The sequence below is a fragment of the Homarus americanus genome, unplaced genomic scaffold (genome assembly GCF_018991925.1).
Source record: "Homarus americanus isolate GMGI-L3 unplaced genomic scaffold, GMGI_Hamer_2.0 scaffold36188, whole genome shotgun sequence".
Classification (NCBI taxonomy): Eukaryota; Metazoa; Arthropoda; class Malacostraca; order Decapoda; family Nephropidae; genus Homarus; species Homarus americanus.
This window is the reverse complement of record NW_024718183.1, coordinates 3901888-3921144: the sequence shown is the minus strand read 5'-3', so window position 1 is coordinate 3921144 and position 19257 is coordinate 3901888. Positions and strand designations below refer to the sequence as shown.

The following is a 19257-nucleotide window of genomic DNA, read 5'->3' as shown; positions in this document are numbered from 1 at the left end:
TTTACACTTGCCAAGAGTGAAACCGTCGTGTCAAGCGCCTTGTTAGGCGACCGTAGTTCAGTCTTAAGTACTACAGGTAGTAGAAATAATCTTGAAATATTTCTTAAACAAAACCAAAACAATTTACCTGTTTCCTTTGCCTGCAAAAACTATAGACATAACTAAGGATGCATTTAGAATACAGGAAAATTAGCATGTTAAAGTAGATTATTTACAGGGGTGTTAATTAGTTAATCAACATCTTGCGTAAAAATTCAAGATCTACCTCGGAATTCTATCATGCAAAATTACGTCCGATTTTTTTACATCCAATTACGCCATCGCACAGCCACCGGTGGTGTTACCTTGACAGCCACCACTTATTGACACACGTAATGTTTTAAAATGTTAAGTATAATGTATTATAATATGATATTTACCTTCCAGCCACTCGTCTGTCACGACATTAAACACCTCAACAGTCTTTATATATATTCTCGACCTGACCATCCCGAGGCACTCCTCAGCACCCTACGTCCCGCATTCACCATGAGTCACCGCTTATCCTACCCGAACGTCCTCCAGTAACCATTTATACCCTTATGTTCTGCAGTCACCATGAGTCACCGTTTATCCTACCCCAACACCCTGCAGTCACAACTTACCCTAACCCTACGTCCTGCAGTCACCACATAATTTAACCTTATATTCTGAAGTCACCAGGAGTTAGCACTTATACTGTCCTTATGTCCTGCAGTCACCAGCAGTCATCGCTTATGCTCCCCTTATATCCTGCAGTCACCAGAAGTCCCCACTTACCCTAGCCTTATAGCCTGAAGTCAACAGTCACTACTTATCCTATCCCTAAATCCTAGTCACTACTTATCCTATCCCTAAATCCTACAGTCACCAGAGTCACCGCTTAACCTACTAATACATCCTTCAGTCATCACTCACTACTTACCCTACTCCTAAATCCTGCAGTCACCAGGAATCACTACTTAATCTACCCTTATATCCTGCAGTCACCAGAATTCACCCTTTAACCTACACTAATATCATGCAGTCACCAGGAGTCCCCACTTACCCTATCCTTATATCCTGCAGTCACCAGAGTCCTTCAGTCACCAATCACCATTTACCCTAACCCTACGTCCAGCAGTCACTAAGACTCACCACTTACCTGAACCACTCTCCCAGGTACAATGTCTGCGTCTGAAGGAACGAAAATTTTCAAAAGTCTGGTTGACCAAAAGAAAGTACAATAAGACAACGAAAATAATGCTGAACACACAGTACTGGAACGCTACACTAATGTGCTGGCTGTCATACACTATGCTGTGTTGGCTGTCATACACTATGCTGTGTTGGCTGTCATACACTATGCTGTGTTGGCTGTCATACACTATGCTGTGTTGGCTGTCGTACACTATACTGTGTTGGCTGCCATGCACTATACTGTGCTGGCTGCCATGCACTATACTGTGCTGGCTGCCATGCACTATACTGGGCTGGCTGCCATGCACTATATGGTGCTGCACTGTATGGTGCTGGCTGTCATACACTGTATGGTGATGGCTGTCATACACTATACGGTGATGGCTGTCATATACTATACCGTGCTGGCTGTCATACACTATATGGTTGCTGGCTGTCATACATACTATCATGTTACATAGCAGTCACTATACTGTACTGACTGTCAAATACTATACTCTCTTGACTGCCATACAGTACTGTGTTGGCTGTTATACACTATACTATGATAGGTACCATTCATAATGCTGTGCTGGCTGTCATACACACTGTGATATACACGACCATACACACTACTAGATACAAACACTGCCGCACACACTGCCAGTCATAGTATCACCAACACTTATCATAAAAACAAGCTATCATACACTTTCTCATTTAATCTGTTGCACACTAACACGCTCAATATGAAACACAGTGCGATAAACATTTAAGTATACAGTTCTATCCACAATTTTTATAGGTAGTATTATAACCACTTTCTTGAAATTTGAAGAACATGCTACCATACACATTCCCATATACTGTACACTGCCCTATGCAATAGCATACATACTATAAAAAATACTACCATACACAGTTCATTTAGCTTTACATATTGTAATACTTACTACCTTACCCTTTTCACTTACAATATACGATCATATACAAAACAATAATTTTTTTTACAATACTATCACACGCACCATCATTCAAGTTGCAATGCACGTAAATGTATGAACAATCACATACGTGCCCGACACACACTACAACTCGCAGTCATATGTTTTACCGTGCCTACTCGTTCACATACTAGACACATTATCTTTCACACTTGTACATTACTATACACAGACATACAAACTACCAAACTTACGCTTCCAAACACAGTACTAACCTCTCGCACTGTTACACAACCTACCATACACACTTTAAATATTATAAAGACAGTTACTCAATAGACAACCATATCACTACAAGCACTCCCAAACATATTACTATATATATATAACATACTGATATGCATCAATGCACAAAGCAATACATCCTAAAACACAACCTCACTGTACACACTAATATCCACGCTATATGATGCACTATCATACACAATGAATTACATTATACACACTACAATGTAGAGTAAAATGCAATACATACTGCTATATAGACTACCATTTACTCTATCATATACATAACACACTACTACTATTACTTTACTGTCACTCGGAATCGAGTTTGACGATCATCCAGCTATGATACGAGTTATTAGGGATTTCACCTTCATTGGGGTGTTTTGAGGCGACTAAAGAGGCCTCTATGGGACCGGTAGAGTCATTCACATGAGTTGCACTTGTGGAGGGCTACGTCGAGTGCATGAGGGGCGGTGGCAGTAGCTTTTCGGCGTTGGCGCTTGTCTGCCTCGGTTTGCAGTCGGGCTAACTCTTAAAGTATTGACACCTCGTGTGGTGCTCCTCCAAGCGTTACGGTGTGGAGTAATTGTCTCCCAAGTGAGGGGGTGGGGGTCGATTTGGCACTTTTCAGTTTTGTTTTAAGACTATCCTTATACCCTTTCAGCTGCCCGCCGGCGTTAAGTTTACTATTCGTTAGGCGACTGTAAAGTAGCTGATTTGGCAGTCTACTGTTGTCCATGTGGGTAACATGGCCAGTCCAGCGTAGTTGTTCATGGATAATGGTAGCTTCGATGCTCCTACAGTTGGTGTCAGCAAGAATACTGGCATTTGTTCTCTTGTCTTCCCAGCGAACTCGGAGGATGGAACAGACTTCGTTGGTGAAAGTTTTCAGGTGCCTTGAGGTGCCTCCTGTATATGACCCATGTCTGACTGCCATAGAGCAGGGTGGAGGAGGACCACTGCTCGATATACGTGTAACTTTGTATACAATTTCAGCTCCCTACAGTTGAAAACACAATTTCGAAGTCAGCCAAAGGCTCGCGATGCACATCTGATCCGATGCTGAATCTTTTCATCGATGTTGGCGGTGGTGGACAGGTGGAAGCCGAGATACCGAAAGAGTGTAACATTAGAGAGGGTAGTACCGTTAAGCTGGATGGATGATGGAGGTGTGTCTGAACCAGGGGCAGGCTGAAAGAGAATCTGAGTCTTACGTACATTCACCTCGAGGCCGAAGTGTGCATACACATCTGCGTAGGTGTTCAGGACCTCCCGTAGGTCGTGTTCAGTGTGGTCAACAAGGGCGAGGTCGTCTGCATAATGAAGTTCAGTAATGGAAGCTGCTGACACCTTTGTTCCTGCCTGGAATTGTCTTATGTTGAAAAGACCCTTCATCCAGTACTGGATGTCCACCCCACCGGCTAAATTGGCGTGAGTAAGGAAGGCAGCCAAGAAAATGGAAAAGAGAGTTGGTGCCAGTACACATCCTCGTTTAACACGTTTGGGTGGAGAAGAACTCAGAATGGGTGCCATTGTGCAGGACACTTGCCGTTTATGCCATCGTGGAGTTGCCTCACAATGGCGATGAATTTTAGTGGGCAGCCAAAGTGGCTGAGGGTCCACCAGAGGGCTTCCCTGTTGACCGAGTCAACTGCTGCCTAGATCCCAATGCATAAACGACCATCTTATCTGTGCTGCACATGTGAAGAGTTGTGACTAGACTCCAGGCAGTCATCTCTGCCTGTCCCCGTTGCGCCACATACACACCATCATACTGACAAACCTACCCTGACACACACACACACACCATCATACTGACAAACCTACCCTGACACACACACACACACAACATCATACTGATCAACCTACCCTGACACACACACCATCGTACTGACCAACCTACCCTGACATACACACCATCATACTGACCAACCTATTCTGGCCCACAGTTCATATACTAGAGCATTATGCAGCAAGGCCTCCCCTGATAAACATACCACACTGTTGCATTCATCACAACCTACACGGACTAGGATCATCATAATATACACTGTTATAGATCATTCTGTAGATTATCAAAACCTACACTGACACAGATCACATTATAGGTCATCATAGCATACACTAACACACAGATCATGCTGGAGGTTACTGCGGCCTGCATCACAACCTACCCTGACAGCCAGGCGGGAGAGGGAGGTGACGGCGCCGTAGTCAGTCATGATGGCGAGGTTCTGGGGGTCTCTGGCAATCCTAGCGATGGCGGCACATACGGCGGACAGTACCGCCTCACTCTCACTCTCCAACAGCGACACCAGCAACTCTATACCTCCAACCAGGCTCCTTACCACCTCTGCCAGCCCCTCCTGTAAACCAACACATCTATACATTGTGAAAGACTCCCTGCTATCTCCTATACAAACAGAAAAGTCATTGTATACCTATTTTAGGTTCCTTACCAACTACACTAACCTCTCTTAACGTAAAAGACCACGACAACATCTGCAGAAAAATAACAGCAGCTCTAACTTAACCAGAATCATTACCAACTTTTGTAGTATAAGACCAACATTACACTTGCACCAGAATGACTACCACCTTCTTTAGTACAAGACTATCATTACACCTGCACACCTGTTGGTGGTACAGTGGTAACATGCGTATCACTCCCCAATATGTCAAGGGCTCCACAACACCACCATCAACCCTTTAATACATACTGTTAGCAGACAGACAGACAGATAGATGTGGTGGAAGCATAGACTCTTTAATTGAAGGACCGGAAACGTTCAGTCTCGGGTTTTGAAACTTAAGTCCATTGTGTAAAATGCATCGTAATGAAATAATTTATCTCTTAGACGCACACACACCCCTCCACACACCGAGTCACATACAAACGCACCTACTTATCCACACAATCACCCATATCTCTGCCCTAAACCTTTGCAGCGTCAAAGTGTGCCTTAGTTTGTAAAGTATTCAATGAAAAATAATTGCTGCATTTAAAGCTCTGGGAGGCACTGTTGATTATCAGGATGGAACACTGAAATGATGAATGTTAAAAATAAATTCAGTTCAATTCATTTACGAGAGTATTGTCATGAACCCTGACATTCAACTGTGAAAACTTCAATGAGCTGCAGGAAATGTGCAAGATCATTCCAGCTGTCGGTGGACTGGTGGACATGGCAGGCAGAAAAAAAAATCAACGGCAGATGCTTTTGTTACCACAACAATGTATAACACAGAAGCAGCACAATATATTTATGAGAGCCATGGTTTTACTTACATGCAACTTGCGGTTTTTTTTCACAAGATCCCCTTGAAAAAAATTATGAACAAGCAAGACAACGCCGTGGAAGAAATTTCTACATTGTGTGATGTCCCTCCTTACTACCCACAACATTAAGGAAATGCAATGGTTGCTACATCATTCAAGTACTATGGTGGGGAGGTTCGGCACAGCGACTCACCTTAAGTAAGGGTGGAACGGCCTACTCACCCTCCGGCCTGACGATATCACAAATTCCCGACCCCGACTGTACAGTAAGTATCTCAAAAAGAATCTGCCTGGATGGGTCCGAACATCATATTAATTACGCCGAAATAAATATGCATTGCATTAACTATGTTAAACTATACAGGGCAGGAACGCACATATCCCAATATCTATCATCGGTGGTCTCATAATGTTTCATACACAGTGTGGACAGATACTTTTTTGAGATACTGTACGTGAGGTTTAACACAGTGATGCACTAAATCAGAACTGACTGTACGATATAGACTGTCGATAATGTTAGATTACCATTCGAGAATTGTTAACTTCTCACCGTTTCTTGTTGAAGACAGGTGCAGATGGCATTGGCTGCTGAGGCTTGGACGCGACAGTTTGGGTTCTTGAGGTGTGACCACAGCAGACGCAGACCATCCTGTTGCAGGAGAGCAGACAGGGCCTCCTCCTCAGCAGCGCAGGACCCAAGGGCGCGAGTCACGTTGAGGAGAAGTTTGTCAGATGTGCGTCGCAGGAGCTGGATGAGGGTGGTGACTCCTCCACCACGGAGCAGTGTCATGCAGCAGTCAGGGTCACCAGCCACTTCCCCTAGAGCACCCACCACATTAGTCAACACCTGCAACACAATTTACGTTATAACACACATGTAGCACTACACACACTGTACCACACAATGTAACACACTGTGAATACTCCATACACTATACAGCATGCATGTAACACCCCACACTTTGTACCACACACACACACACACACACACACACACACACACACACACAGTACCACATGCCTAACATCACACCATTGTACCACACATGTCACACCACACACTTTAGAACATAAGAATGGTGGAAACTGCAGCGGACCTATTGGCCCATACTGGGCAGTCCTGTTTACACCCAACCCCTATTGCTCATATATCCACCCAACCTATGTTTGAATCTACCCAGCGTATTCGAGTTCATGATGATGTTTGGTAACTTGTTCCACTCATCCACTACTCTATTTCCAAAATAGTGTTTACCTATTTGGCGCCTAAATCTAAATTTGTCTCATTTAAAACCACGCTACGAGTTCGCTCCTGGTTAAATAATTCTAATTTAAGTACATAAATGTATAATAAACTATACTTCACCCCTTCAGTTAAACACAGTGAAGAGGAAATTGTGGTTGGAGTGTGGATGAAGCTGGACTAAGGTTGTACCCGTGACCAGGAAGAGAAATGAAATGTTCACCAGAGCTACCACCAGTAATCTACTTCATCACATCAAATTGCAACATCAAGTGGGTATTATTATCAGTTCCATTAAAAATGTTTAAAACTATTCAGATACATTTGCATTAAATGCAGCTGTGATTTAAAGCATTTGAATCTGCAGTTGGTGAAAAGTCATACCTTTTCGTCGTTGTGGTGTAGAAGAGCAACCAGAACAGGTACAGCAGTGAGGTCCTTGACTGCTGTGACGTGCTCCGGGAGGAGGGACACATGCCATATAGCCTCCGACACCGCCTCCAGCAACTCACTGTCCCCTACGGCCGCGCCTGCTCCAGCTGTCGTGTTAGTACAGTACAAGTAGTGCTTTATGTTGGGTCTCATCTAGACACTACCCTCAACCCTCTTCTTATTGTCGTGTTTCTAATTTGTAAGTGTACAGTATTTAATTAAATAACTCTAAGCTCACGTGCATGTGTGTGTGTGTGTGTGTGTGTGTGTGTGCTTGTGTGTGTGTGTGTGTGTGTGTATGCTTGTGTGTGTGTGTGTGTGTGTGCGTGTGTGTGTGTGTGGGTGCATCTTTAAAGATATTCATATTTCAAAAATACACGAATACAAAAAATCAAGATGCAAAAATATAGTACATCAGATAAGATGCTTCAGGAAGAGAAAACGGTGCATTTGTACTGATAAGCATAAGAAGACTGTTCAGGGTAAACACGACACTACGGGTACAATATTAACACTGAGGTAGGTCATAATTGGCCCGTATGTCTAAACAACAAGAAAAAGCAAGACATTGTAGTAATCTCTATTTTGTTGACAAAGTACAAGCTGATTGGTCATAAAATGCATAATACATTACAATGTAAATATATTTAGCACAGTATGCCAATCTTGACAGCAGTGGTGGACGTTATCTGATGCCACACCACCCAGCTATAACAGTATGTCGGATATGAACAGTTCACACGGAGCCCTGTATAATACTATAATATACACACCACCACAGTATTGTTGTATATACAGTACATACACGAGGCAATTATGTATTAAACCACAATACACACACCACTACAGTATTGTGGTATATACAGTATATTAGTGTCAATTCAGTCAGTGTCTAAATTATGTGAAAATGTTCCTTTTCATGTTGTGTTTATGTTGTATATAGGTTAGGTTATGTTTGGCGTGAAGTTTAATAATATTTAGCAGTTCTCTCCTGAATAACTTAAGCATCATCTAACCTGACCTAACCTACGGTATACACAATGTGCACAGCACGAAACGGAAATTTTTACAGATATTTTACACATTGACTGTACCATATACACATACATACGGCAACTATGAATAATACCACAATACACACACACTACTACAGTGTTGTGGTAAATATGTAACTTTTTTGCAAAACTGGTAATTTTACAAAATAACTTGCAAACAGGCCAACCTAGCCTAACCCTATGGTTGATAGGTTTTGATTTCTAACTTAATCAAGCCAGAACAAACCTTATTCAACTATATGGTTAGGTGAGGCTGAGTTGGCCTATTTGCAAGTTATTTTGCAAAATTACCAGCATGCTTGCCTGGTCATTTTGCAAAATAAAAAATTTCACAAAATAAAACAGAACATATACATACATGCAGAAACTATGTATAATACTACACACCACCACAGTATTATGGTATATACATATAGGAGGTAATTATGCATGATATTGCAATACACACACACCAACACAGTATTGTGTTGTATACATACTAGAGGTTGCTATGTATGATACCACAATACACAAGCCATCTTCAGGATAGGAACCCTGAGTACAGAGGTTCCCGGCTCTCAAGTTGGTTATCTCCTCCATTATACTTACACATATTCGTCCTCGAGAACACATTCACCTCAGCAAGCAGCATGTCAGGGGTACGAACATATGGTGTGTACGTAGAATCCACCGTAAGAAGACTTGTTACAACATGCCTGTGGAGTCGCACGTCTCGATCGCACCATTTGGTAAAATCCTAAGCACAGCTAAAGCGTTAATCGCGATAGGTTTGAAATGTAAAAATAATCTCATCATGGTGTGGGTTTTTTTTGCGAAATTGGTTATTTTGCAAAATTCCTGGCATGCATATTGGTAATTTTGAGAAATAACTTTTAACAGACAACTTAAACTAACCTAACCTTATGGTTAAGTTGAGTGAGAGGTTTGGTTAGGATGGCTTGTGTAGATTAATACACAGTTAAGTGGTCCTGATGTTTTTTTTTTTTAACTTTGGTTAGCCTGTTTGTAAGTTATTTCGCAGAATTACCGATATAATGCCGGGAATTTTGCAAACTAACCAATTTCGCCAAAAAATTAACATATATATCAAAGTGTATAGCGGTTCACAAAGACATGGGCAAAAATGAAGATATATTTACCTATTGTCTCTGGATCGGGATATGTGAGAACGTTCATATGTGTGCGTGACGTCCCGAGTTAAACTTATATCGTCATAAAACAAAAGAGACGATCTATACAGCTCTCCCCTCTCCACTTATCTGTGATATGCGACATGTCTCACGTGTTGTTTGTTTCCTCATATCAAGAAATAACAAAGCAAGTAAACTGATCAAAGGAACAACAGCATCTATTCTCTGAATTTAAGGGCTGTGTAAACAAGTCTCTCTGGCGATTCACGACTACTGCCAATGTTGTCAGCTTGTAAGCACAAGGAACAATACAGACGAGAATTAGTCAGAATGCAGGGAACTGACTGTTATTACAGGTGTCACATGGGTTCACAAGGTGTTACAAAGCAATCAGGTAATATCGACTGGAAGCAAAAGTAGTTACAATCCTCAGCGACTGATCCAGTGAGGGACAAGTTTAGTGCTTCTAGTTCACTTAGTGACTACTGTACATGACGCAGTAACGATATAACTTATAAAGTTATAGTCAACATTTGCTTCTTTAGATCTAAATTTGTTACCAACTCATAAATGTAAATTTTTTCTAATGCAAGGTCGTAGGTTCTTGTCCCTCTGTAGGTCGGTCACTTCGGGTTAACCCGCAAACACAGTATGACGTCACGGCTGACACTTTAGCATGTTGGTCTCTGTTCCCTCCTGCTGCTGGGCCTCCTCTGAGATGATGGAGGACGACTGGAGCTCCCCCACCTGCTGCTTCTGCTCTTCCTCTTCCGGACTGATCTCCGCCGCCTTCTCCGCTAAGGACGTAGACACGCTTATCATTGACTATCTAATAGTACCATTAAGTTGTCAGCAGGGAGACTCTCAAGGGCAACTCATCAAGGTAAAATCTCTATTTAGAAGGACCGTCTGCAAAGGTGGCCGAGAAGAGAGTAATGATGACCACTGTGGCCATGGTCCATAGCTCATCTAAGTTCAAAATATTCATGATAAACATCGTTTGTGCTATTTATTCAGTAATCTTTTTAGCGCTACTGCTCACAGGCTAAGAATGAGGTGCACAATAAACTAGTTGCTGTTAGCTGCAAAAATATAAATGCAATCCCTCTCCTCACCTCCTTCCCCCTCTACCAGTACCTTTCCTCCTCTCTCACACACTCCCGTTCAAAACACCACCACCTTCCCATCCTTAATACAGTACACCCCCTTTTAGAAGGACTGATGGGATGAAAGAAAATTAAATAATACAGGAAGTTGGTTAATGTTTTGAAGATGAAGAAGTGCAGGAGGTAGTAGTTGGCAGGCTAACCACCTTTTGCCTCTGAATCACCAACTCCTCCGTGGTCTTACCGTTGTAGTGGTTAAGGTCACCAAGGACGCTGGCCTCCGGTTCAGCCACACCTCCGTCTCCGTCACCCAGCGCATTGACCAGCGGTTGACCTGTCCCCGCCACGCTCCCTCCACCTTCCGGCATCATGGATGGCTGCAGAACATATACACCAGTCACAAATACAGCAATCATAGGTACTTTAGTTACAAATACAGCAAATGTATTATGGTTATGTTTGAATCTACATCTTGTACAAGCAGCCAAGTTTTCTTTAACCCCTTGACTATGAGATGGAACTTCCCCAGCCGAATGAAATAAATAAGAAGACATCGTACTGAAGGGATTAGTCAGGAAGTGAGCACCACATACAGTAGGTGATGTGAACAAAAATAATTAAGTTGGAAGCTGTCCGATAAAGAATCAGCAACCCACATAGTTCAGTGGAGCCAAACAGTGAAGTTAAATGGCTGCTAAAAAGAAAATTTACATTATTACTATTATTATTATCAAATGTGCAAATTATGATGCAGTGATATAGTTGTTGTTTAATGGTCTTAAATAATAAAGTTTATATGTTGTGTACTGGACAGCCCTGGGTCGAGATTCACTAGCACTGTTCAGATACGAAGTTCACAACTGCCGGCATATCTGAAGTCTATACGAACTATTGTAAGGACGATTCACTAACGGTTCGTAACTTAGCTGTGGTGTTCACAACAACTCTGGTATGAGTTCGTAAAGTGCCAACAGGTGGCGGTGGTTTGTGTTTCCTCTTGGCCAATCACTGCAACTGATACATAACTGAATAGGAGACTTAACCCAATCATGTTACAGCATAAAGAACACATACACTGGTCATACTGGAGCATAAACTCACCGACTTAACTTCAACAATAAACCACATGTCACTGACCTTCCTGGATCTGGGTACACCTGGAGCATCAGTTACCAGGCCACAGTCCCTGGCGAAGGCTGGGTCCTTCTCTATCAGCGCCTCTGTGTAACTCTCACCCCCCCTTGTCAACAAGCTGACTAGCACCTCTAACCCTCCTTCACGCACCAACCGCGCACTTGTTGCCTCCAGTACCGAGCACTGAAATAATAGAATAACTGGCTCAGTGAATTAGGTGGGCTCAATAAAGGAGTGAGAGTTGTGAACTCTTGGAACAATCTACCAGAAAGTGTTGTGACGGCACCGAGTGTGAGCTCTTTCAAGACCAGACTTGACCATCACTGGAGCAGGTTCAGGTACATTCAGGGGCCGGTGCATGCCCAGTACTTGCCAACAGTGCGTAACAGAGACGTGACCGATCGCCCAAGCGGCTAAAGAGCCGACCAGTGGTGAAGAGGATAAAAGTAAAAGTAAAGCAAGTTGGCTCAGTAAAATAGGCTGGTCCAATATACTAGGTAGGTTCAGTTAAGTAGATAGGAGTAACAGTGCTATGTTTTAAGAGTAAATTTGTTCATGTTTTTGAGAAAATATGTATGAAAATCCAGTTACAAACAAAAGATCCTGCCTGTCAAGTCAACGACAGTGTTTACGCCCAAGCTTCCCAATTATGGGTGCCCAGGAGGGCTGACCAATGACAGCGCGAGTGCCTTAGGTCTGAACCAATAACAAAAGCCTATGAGACGTGACACCATGAGCATGTGGCGTCCCTTAGAGTCCTTCATTATTTAAAATCAGTCTTTTAGAATTTTGTGTAGTGTTTTATGGGGCATTTGTGGGTGGAAGCATTAATTTCAACCTCAATTCACAAGTGGGCATTAATGTCTAACAAATCTATCATCATTCCTCTCAACCGTTTTCGAATCAGTGGATGACGCACACGATTATGTGGTTCACTGCGAATTTTGCAAAGCCTTCGACATGGTCCCCCACGACAGACTATAAGCGTAAAATGGAGGCTCATGGAATTGGAGGAGATGTTCTAAATTGGATTAGGGCGTGGTTACAGGACAGAAAACACAGTCAGCATTAATGGTACCAAATCCGATTGGGGTAACGTCACTAGTGGAGTACCCCAAGGCTCAATACTTAGACCATTTCTTTTCATTTTATACATAAATTACATCGATATAGACGTATATAGCAACATAAGTAGTTTTGTTTGCGACACTAAAAGAGAGTGTAATCAAATCTGATGTTGACTTCAGAAAATTAGTTTGATCTAAACAAATTTTTTGCATGGGCTGAAAATTGGCTGATGAAATTTTATTTGGAAAAACGTGAAGTACTTAGCCTAGGAATTGTAAATAGAGAAACCAGATATAAGATTAACAACATTCATATATAAAATCCGACTGTGAGAAAGACAATAGTGCTTATTTGACCGAATCAAGGCTAACAAAGTACTTGGGTTCATACAAGAGTTAATTATAAGACTAGCGAGGTCATCCTTTAACTGCATTTGAATTACAATATGTTCACTTTTGGTCACTGTTACAGAATAGACATCGAATCCCTAGAAAGCTTTCAGAGGAAGATGACAAGACTAATCCCGGACATTAGGAACCTTGAGTACAGAGACAAGTTAAAGCATCTTAATTTGCACTCCCTCGAGAGAAGTAGAGTGAGGGGCAATATGATCGAGGTGTATAAATGGAAGTCAGGTCTAAACAAATGTGATATAACAAAGGTACTTAAACTACTCAACAGGGAGTGAATTCGTAGCAATGGTTTTAAATTAGACAAATTTAGATTTAGGCACGAGATAGGTAAACATTGGTTTGGAATCAGAGTAGTGGAACAAATTACCAAACATCACCATAAACTCGAACACACTCGGACGCTTCAAATATAGGTTGGACTGATTATGTTGGGTGTAAACGGAACTGCCTAGTATGAGCCAATAGGCCAGCTGCCGTTTCCTTCATTCTTTTGTTCGTATTTTCTTAATTAAACGTCCTATTTTAGTGGCATCAGCAAATTTACTTATGTCTGCCAATGCCTTTATCTATGTCGTTAATGTATACAATAAATAGTTATGGTCCAAGTACTGAGCCTTGGTATACTCCACTAGTGATATGACCCTAGCAAAAACCCGAGACCAGAATGTCCGAGATCAAGATCTATGCACTACATCACTGGTACTCACCCGGGCGAGGGCCTTGGTGGCCAACACCTGCAGGTGGGGGAAGGGAGAGTGCAGGAGCTTCACCAGAGCTGAAGTGTACCCGGACGCCTCCACCCTCTCGCGGAATACAGCCTAAACCATGTAAATACCTTAATTAAAATAATAACAATAATAATAATAATAATATATATATATATACATATATATACTGTGTATATATATATATATATATATATATATATATATATATATATATATATATATATATATATATATATATATATATATATATATATATATATATATATATATATATATATATATATATATACCGTGTATATATATATATATATATATATATATATATATATATATATATATATATATATATATATATATATATATATATATATATATATAGCTAAGAAAATACATTTTTATATTGTGCTTTATTAACAAGAAAATAAATATAAAAATGCATTAATATTTATGTGTTTTTTGTATTAAAAAACAATATGATTTAATTGGTGTTTTGTAATGAAGAAACAAGTAACAATAATTTTAATGGTTGTCAAAATGCTTTGCTATGCATTAAACAACTTACTGACCTCTGCTATACACTGATGTATGACACCCACGACAGGCACCAGGAGAGTTGGGCGTGACACAGACAGCAAGCGACCAACTAGTTCTAAACCTCCTGCCCTCAGCAGCGCCGCCCGCCCGCTCTTACACACACTGCACGCCCACAAAGCACGAGCCGCCCCCTCCACGGCCACCGCTAGTTCCGTGTCTGTACTAAGTGTGTTGGGATCGACGCGGAGTAAAGCAACCTGTGGGAGACACTGAGTAAAACTACCAGTCGGCGACATAGGTAACTAGTTTGTTTATGTTATGTGACCGCTAAATTCATTTACTGTCAAATGGCAGCAAGAGGACACCCGTTCATGTTATGGATACAAGTATTACACTAAAACTCGCAAGTACGGTGTGGTAGACATGAGTGATCGAGGTATTGTGTTGTAGCTACTGACTGACAGTGGCCAATATCATTGGTAATGTTATGTAAAAGGGAATACAGAATAAAATAGTCTTTACCATTTTACCATTGATTGTTCACAAAATCGGGATTTCTGGCACACGTCATGTGTGTTCGTGTCTCCGACATTGCCACACGACCGGGTTAACCATAATTGCCTGGCACAACTTTTGGCCGGAACTGTACATACATTAAACAAACTATGTCCATGAATTAAACAAACAATGGCCATTAAACAATTTTAATAAATCAAACAAATAATGTCAATTAACCAAATACAAATTATGATCATCAAGTAACCACAAACACTATCCAGTACCCAAAACTAAGCAAACAATATCAATTAACCAAACAAAGTGTCCATTAACTAAACAAACAATGTCCATTAACCTAACACAAACATTATTCAATAGCCAAACGCATACAATGTTCATTAAACGAAACTAATATTTTATATTAACCAGAGGCAATATCTATTAACCAAACACATACTGTACAATGACCATTAACCAAACAAATTTTTACATCTATTACCGCACCAGACACGGCGGACTCGAACCAAAAACAAACGATGGATTAACATGGTGTAAAAGAGTTTGGGAATAGAGATTAACTCACCAGCGTGGCCACACCGTCGTTCCTGATGAGCGCAGCGCGGGCGCTGGAGAGACCACATACCTGTGCCAACACTGACGCCGCCAGCCCTTGTACCTCCACCTGGCTATGCCCCACCAAACCCTGCAACACCTGTGAATAGGAAAGGAGAGGAGGCACAGGTTCTAACACACATATAACAATACTTGAGGACTCTTGTACACAAGGACGTCATTTAAAATAAGTCCAGTACATACTGTATTAAACATGACTGCAATGTTTATAGAGTCGGATTATTTGAAAATGTATTGTAAGTTATACAGTAAGATAACAGTTCTACAGAGCCGAGTCTATGACAGCTGCATCTCTCTTGTAATGCCGTCGAGTTAAACATTCAGACAAGGCAATCAGTGATGGCATGCCTTGTATCCCGCTGAGCTAATTTGAGGATTTATAAAATTTGCGCATTTATCTTCATTATGACCTTAACCTTCGGCCTATTGACCTCATATTATATTTTGATTTGTGATGCGTGTGAACAGATTTGTTTTTACATTTATGTTGTTTTCATCGGAACTTCAAGTCTGCCTTCCTTCTCTTATTCATCGGTCTATATTAATCAACAAGTCCCATCCTCCTACTATGGTTTGAGACAAATGTGTTTGTTTTACTTTCGATGGCCATGACCTTGACCCCCAAGACCCTAGTGCTTACTGTACACCAAACAGTTCGTTCCTGACGTTTAGTCAGAATTGGACAAGTAAAGGAGAGATATTCTTTATTACATTATTGGCAATGGTGTATAATGGTTGTCCCTCGTGTAACAGGATGGCCGGCCCAGGGGCCACTTAGGCGTGAATTTGCTTAAGGTGTAGAAGCTGTCAATGGTGTATAAATACATACACACACACAGGATCATTCCAATTCCTCACTTCCAGCTAATGAATAGAGCATTCACCAAATAACCCATTTGTTAACATATTTACAATAAATCATTAATTAACCCCCTTCCATTGTGGCGACCACAAAGTGAAAAATCAATAAATACTCCCGTCACCTCAACCAACTGTAATGGTACTTTTCCTAATCTATACTCAGGCCCCGTCCAGTAGATGTGCAAGACAGACAACCCCTGAAGCAATGGGAAGCTAGAGGTAGCAACTTGAGTATGGGACCATGGGTAATGAATGATATGGGTAGCTCAGCAGCATGGGCTGTCAACAGGAAGCAAGATCTGCAGTAACGGTCGAAGCTCAGCAAGGGGGTGTACTGTTTAGACCGTAGAGAATGATTTGTTGCAGGGACGGCCGGAGCTAAACCACGTTGACACTTGGAACATGGTGGCCAACGGCAGTGGCGGTTGAAGCAGAGCTTTGATGACTTGGTAGCTCCTTCTCAAGCAGAAACAGGGTGACTAACAATAAGAACACAGCATTGTTAAGACGCCCCCAGAGTCCGGCCCTTCACACCAGTAGAATCCTGACGAGAATACATTTGGTTCCACTCCTGCATTTACCACTTAGCGTTGCCAATCCTCTCTCCCCGAATTGTGAACCATGAACTCCAGAGTTTGAATTCGAAGACTTCGCTAGTGAGAGGGAGGTGTCTTTCTATGGGGGGTAGACAATACCGACAGGATTTCCTCAGCTGACTGTAATCATCTAGACTCTAGAGCTAATTAGAAATCATGTTCTAAATAAGGTGTTCCTTTGTAAAAGCGGGTATTTATGAGCATGTGGATTATTGGATATGTTTGAATCTATATCCCTGGCATATCTCGGGGACCAGACAGGATGACAGTACTCCAGACGGGGAAGCACTTCACTCTTGAAGATCGTTACGACCTTCTTATAAAATTTAATAAGCTAGTTGCCTGATTTACCTTCTCGCAATGGCCCGAAAACTTCAGCTCATTGTCAACGTACACACCTGTGATCTAGGTCCTTTTCACATTCGGTCTCATTTAATCCAAGCTCTTCGTCCCGTTAGTACATTTGATACGCCTCCTTACCGTTGGTGTCTCAGGTGCATCATCTTACACTTAGTGACATTGAATCATACCCTACTGTGCCCCATTAGCCTGTACCACATATTTACCATTAATGATTGCCACATATTTGCACCATTAATTTAACCACTGATGAATACTACACAGTGAACCAGTAACTTGCACCACTAACCTGCAGTCCTCCTAGTTTATGAACCGTGGCACGGGTGGTGACGTGTCCACAGGCTGCCTCCAGTACCTGCAGGGCGCCCACCTACACGTGTCACCACGTGGATAACAAAAATCACTATTATACCCTCACATTAGTAATTAGATTGGGAAAATACGTTAGAACAAAACAGTTAACATTATGATAAAACAAAAAATAGATTATAACAAATAATTCAACATAAAAAACAAAACACCCGAGTCACTTACCGGCATATTTTAACTGCAGTGTTAGAACTATTTTTTAATACAAAATGCTGTATTAGTTCTTACTCATACCTACACAGAGTTCTATCTCATATTTTTTAAATGTTAGAATAGTGTAATTAATACCTTGTTACGCGCTTTTAAGCCCTTCGTTGTTGTAGCACAAGAATAACATTATAGCAACAACAACAACTTATATGACATTGCCAAGTCAATTTCAGGATAAGCATATATTATTATTAATTAATATTATGTATTATTATTTATCTCCCAACCGGCTGCGAGGTGTTAATATAGGTCGGACGGCTTTCTCCAACCAATCCCAAGTTACTTAGTGACGTCATCCTCCAAGGGGTCCCAGCTAGTTACTGTTGATATGACTTACTTGGCACGAGTGCAAATATCAGGCCCAAAGAACGATTTAGTCTAGTAGCTTAAAGCTCTAAAGGGGCATGTTTGTGCACTTTTCTTTACAAGTCTCATATTTGGCACACACATATATATTGACAATACGAGTATTTTCCTGAGTGGAAGCACTCTACTACTGCCCCCTGGTGGCGTTGTGGAGGATTTCAAAATAACTAGAATGCGAAATTTTACTATAGGTTAGGTTAGATTAAGTTTGTTTAGGTTAGTATGGGTTACATTAGTTTAGGTTAGCTTAGAATAGGCTTGTTTATGTTTTGTTTTTTTAGGTTAATTTAGGCTAGGTTAAAGGAATTTCTAGACCGTCCTAAACGCGTCGTGACTGTTCGGAAAAACCCAGTATGTAAAATTTCGCTTTCTGGTTATTTTGAAAACGTCTATAACTCGTGTGGTTGTTTTTTGTTTGCGTTTTCGCTCTGTGTACAAATTCGTTCTTTGAGCCTAACTTATGTATGATACTCAATTAAATACGTTTTTTATAAGTAATAATTATATTCTTTTACTCTCACCTCTTTTGATCAGATATTGATTATTAATTATAGTGATAATTTTTTTCATGAACATGGAGGTCCTGGTGCCGGAGTACATATATAAAAAGTTACATTCAACGACCAAAAAGTTAAGAACTGCTAATCAGATTTTCAAGTTACTTAATATTTACAGGTTACTCAGATGGACTCGCGTTGTTAACTCAGACGCCAGACCCAAGTACTTAACTCACAGACGCCACTCACGTACTTAACTTACAGATGCCAGACTTCCGTAGGTAGCTCACAACCGCCAGACTCACATAACTAATGTCAAAGGTGGACTGGTGA

General features: G+C 41.2%; 1 protein-coding gene across 3 annotated transcripts in view; it reads right to left on the bottom strand.

Annotated features, from left to right (window-relative positions):
• Nucleotides 1-19257, bottom strand: part of LOC121859260 (outer dynein arm-docking complex subunit 2-like) — a 35756-nt gene that overhangs the window by 12695 nt on the left and 3804 nt on the right. For all 3 annotated transcript variants that reach the window (XM_042356013.1, XM_042356012.1, XM_042356014.1), the window contains exons 5-13: nucleotides 17772-17852; nucleotides 15616-15744; nucleotides 14567-14791; nucleotides 13980-14090; nucleotides 11795-11974; nucleotides 10902-11034; nucleotides 7319-7473; nucleotides 6242-6538; nucleotides 4583-4774 (exon numbers count right to left, since the gene is read on the bottom strand). In XM_042356013.1, the coding sequence (XP_042211947.1) occupies nucleotides 4583-4774; nucleotides 6242-6538; nucleotides 7319-7473; nucleotides 10902-11034; nucleotides 11795-11974; nucleotides 13980-14090; nucleotides 14567-14791; nucleotides 15616-15744; nucleotides 17772-17852 (1503 nt within the window). The remainder of the gene's footprint in view (nucleotides 1-4582; nucleotides 4775-6241; nucleotides 6539-7318; nucleotides 7474-10901; nucleotides 11035-11794; nucleotides 11975-13979; nucleotides 14091-14566; nucleotides 14792-15615; nucleotides 15745-17771; nucleotides 17853-19257) is intronic.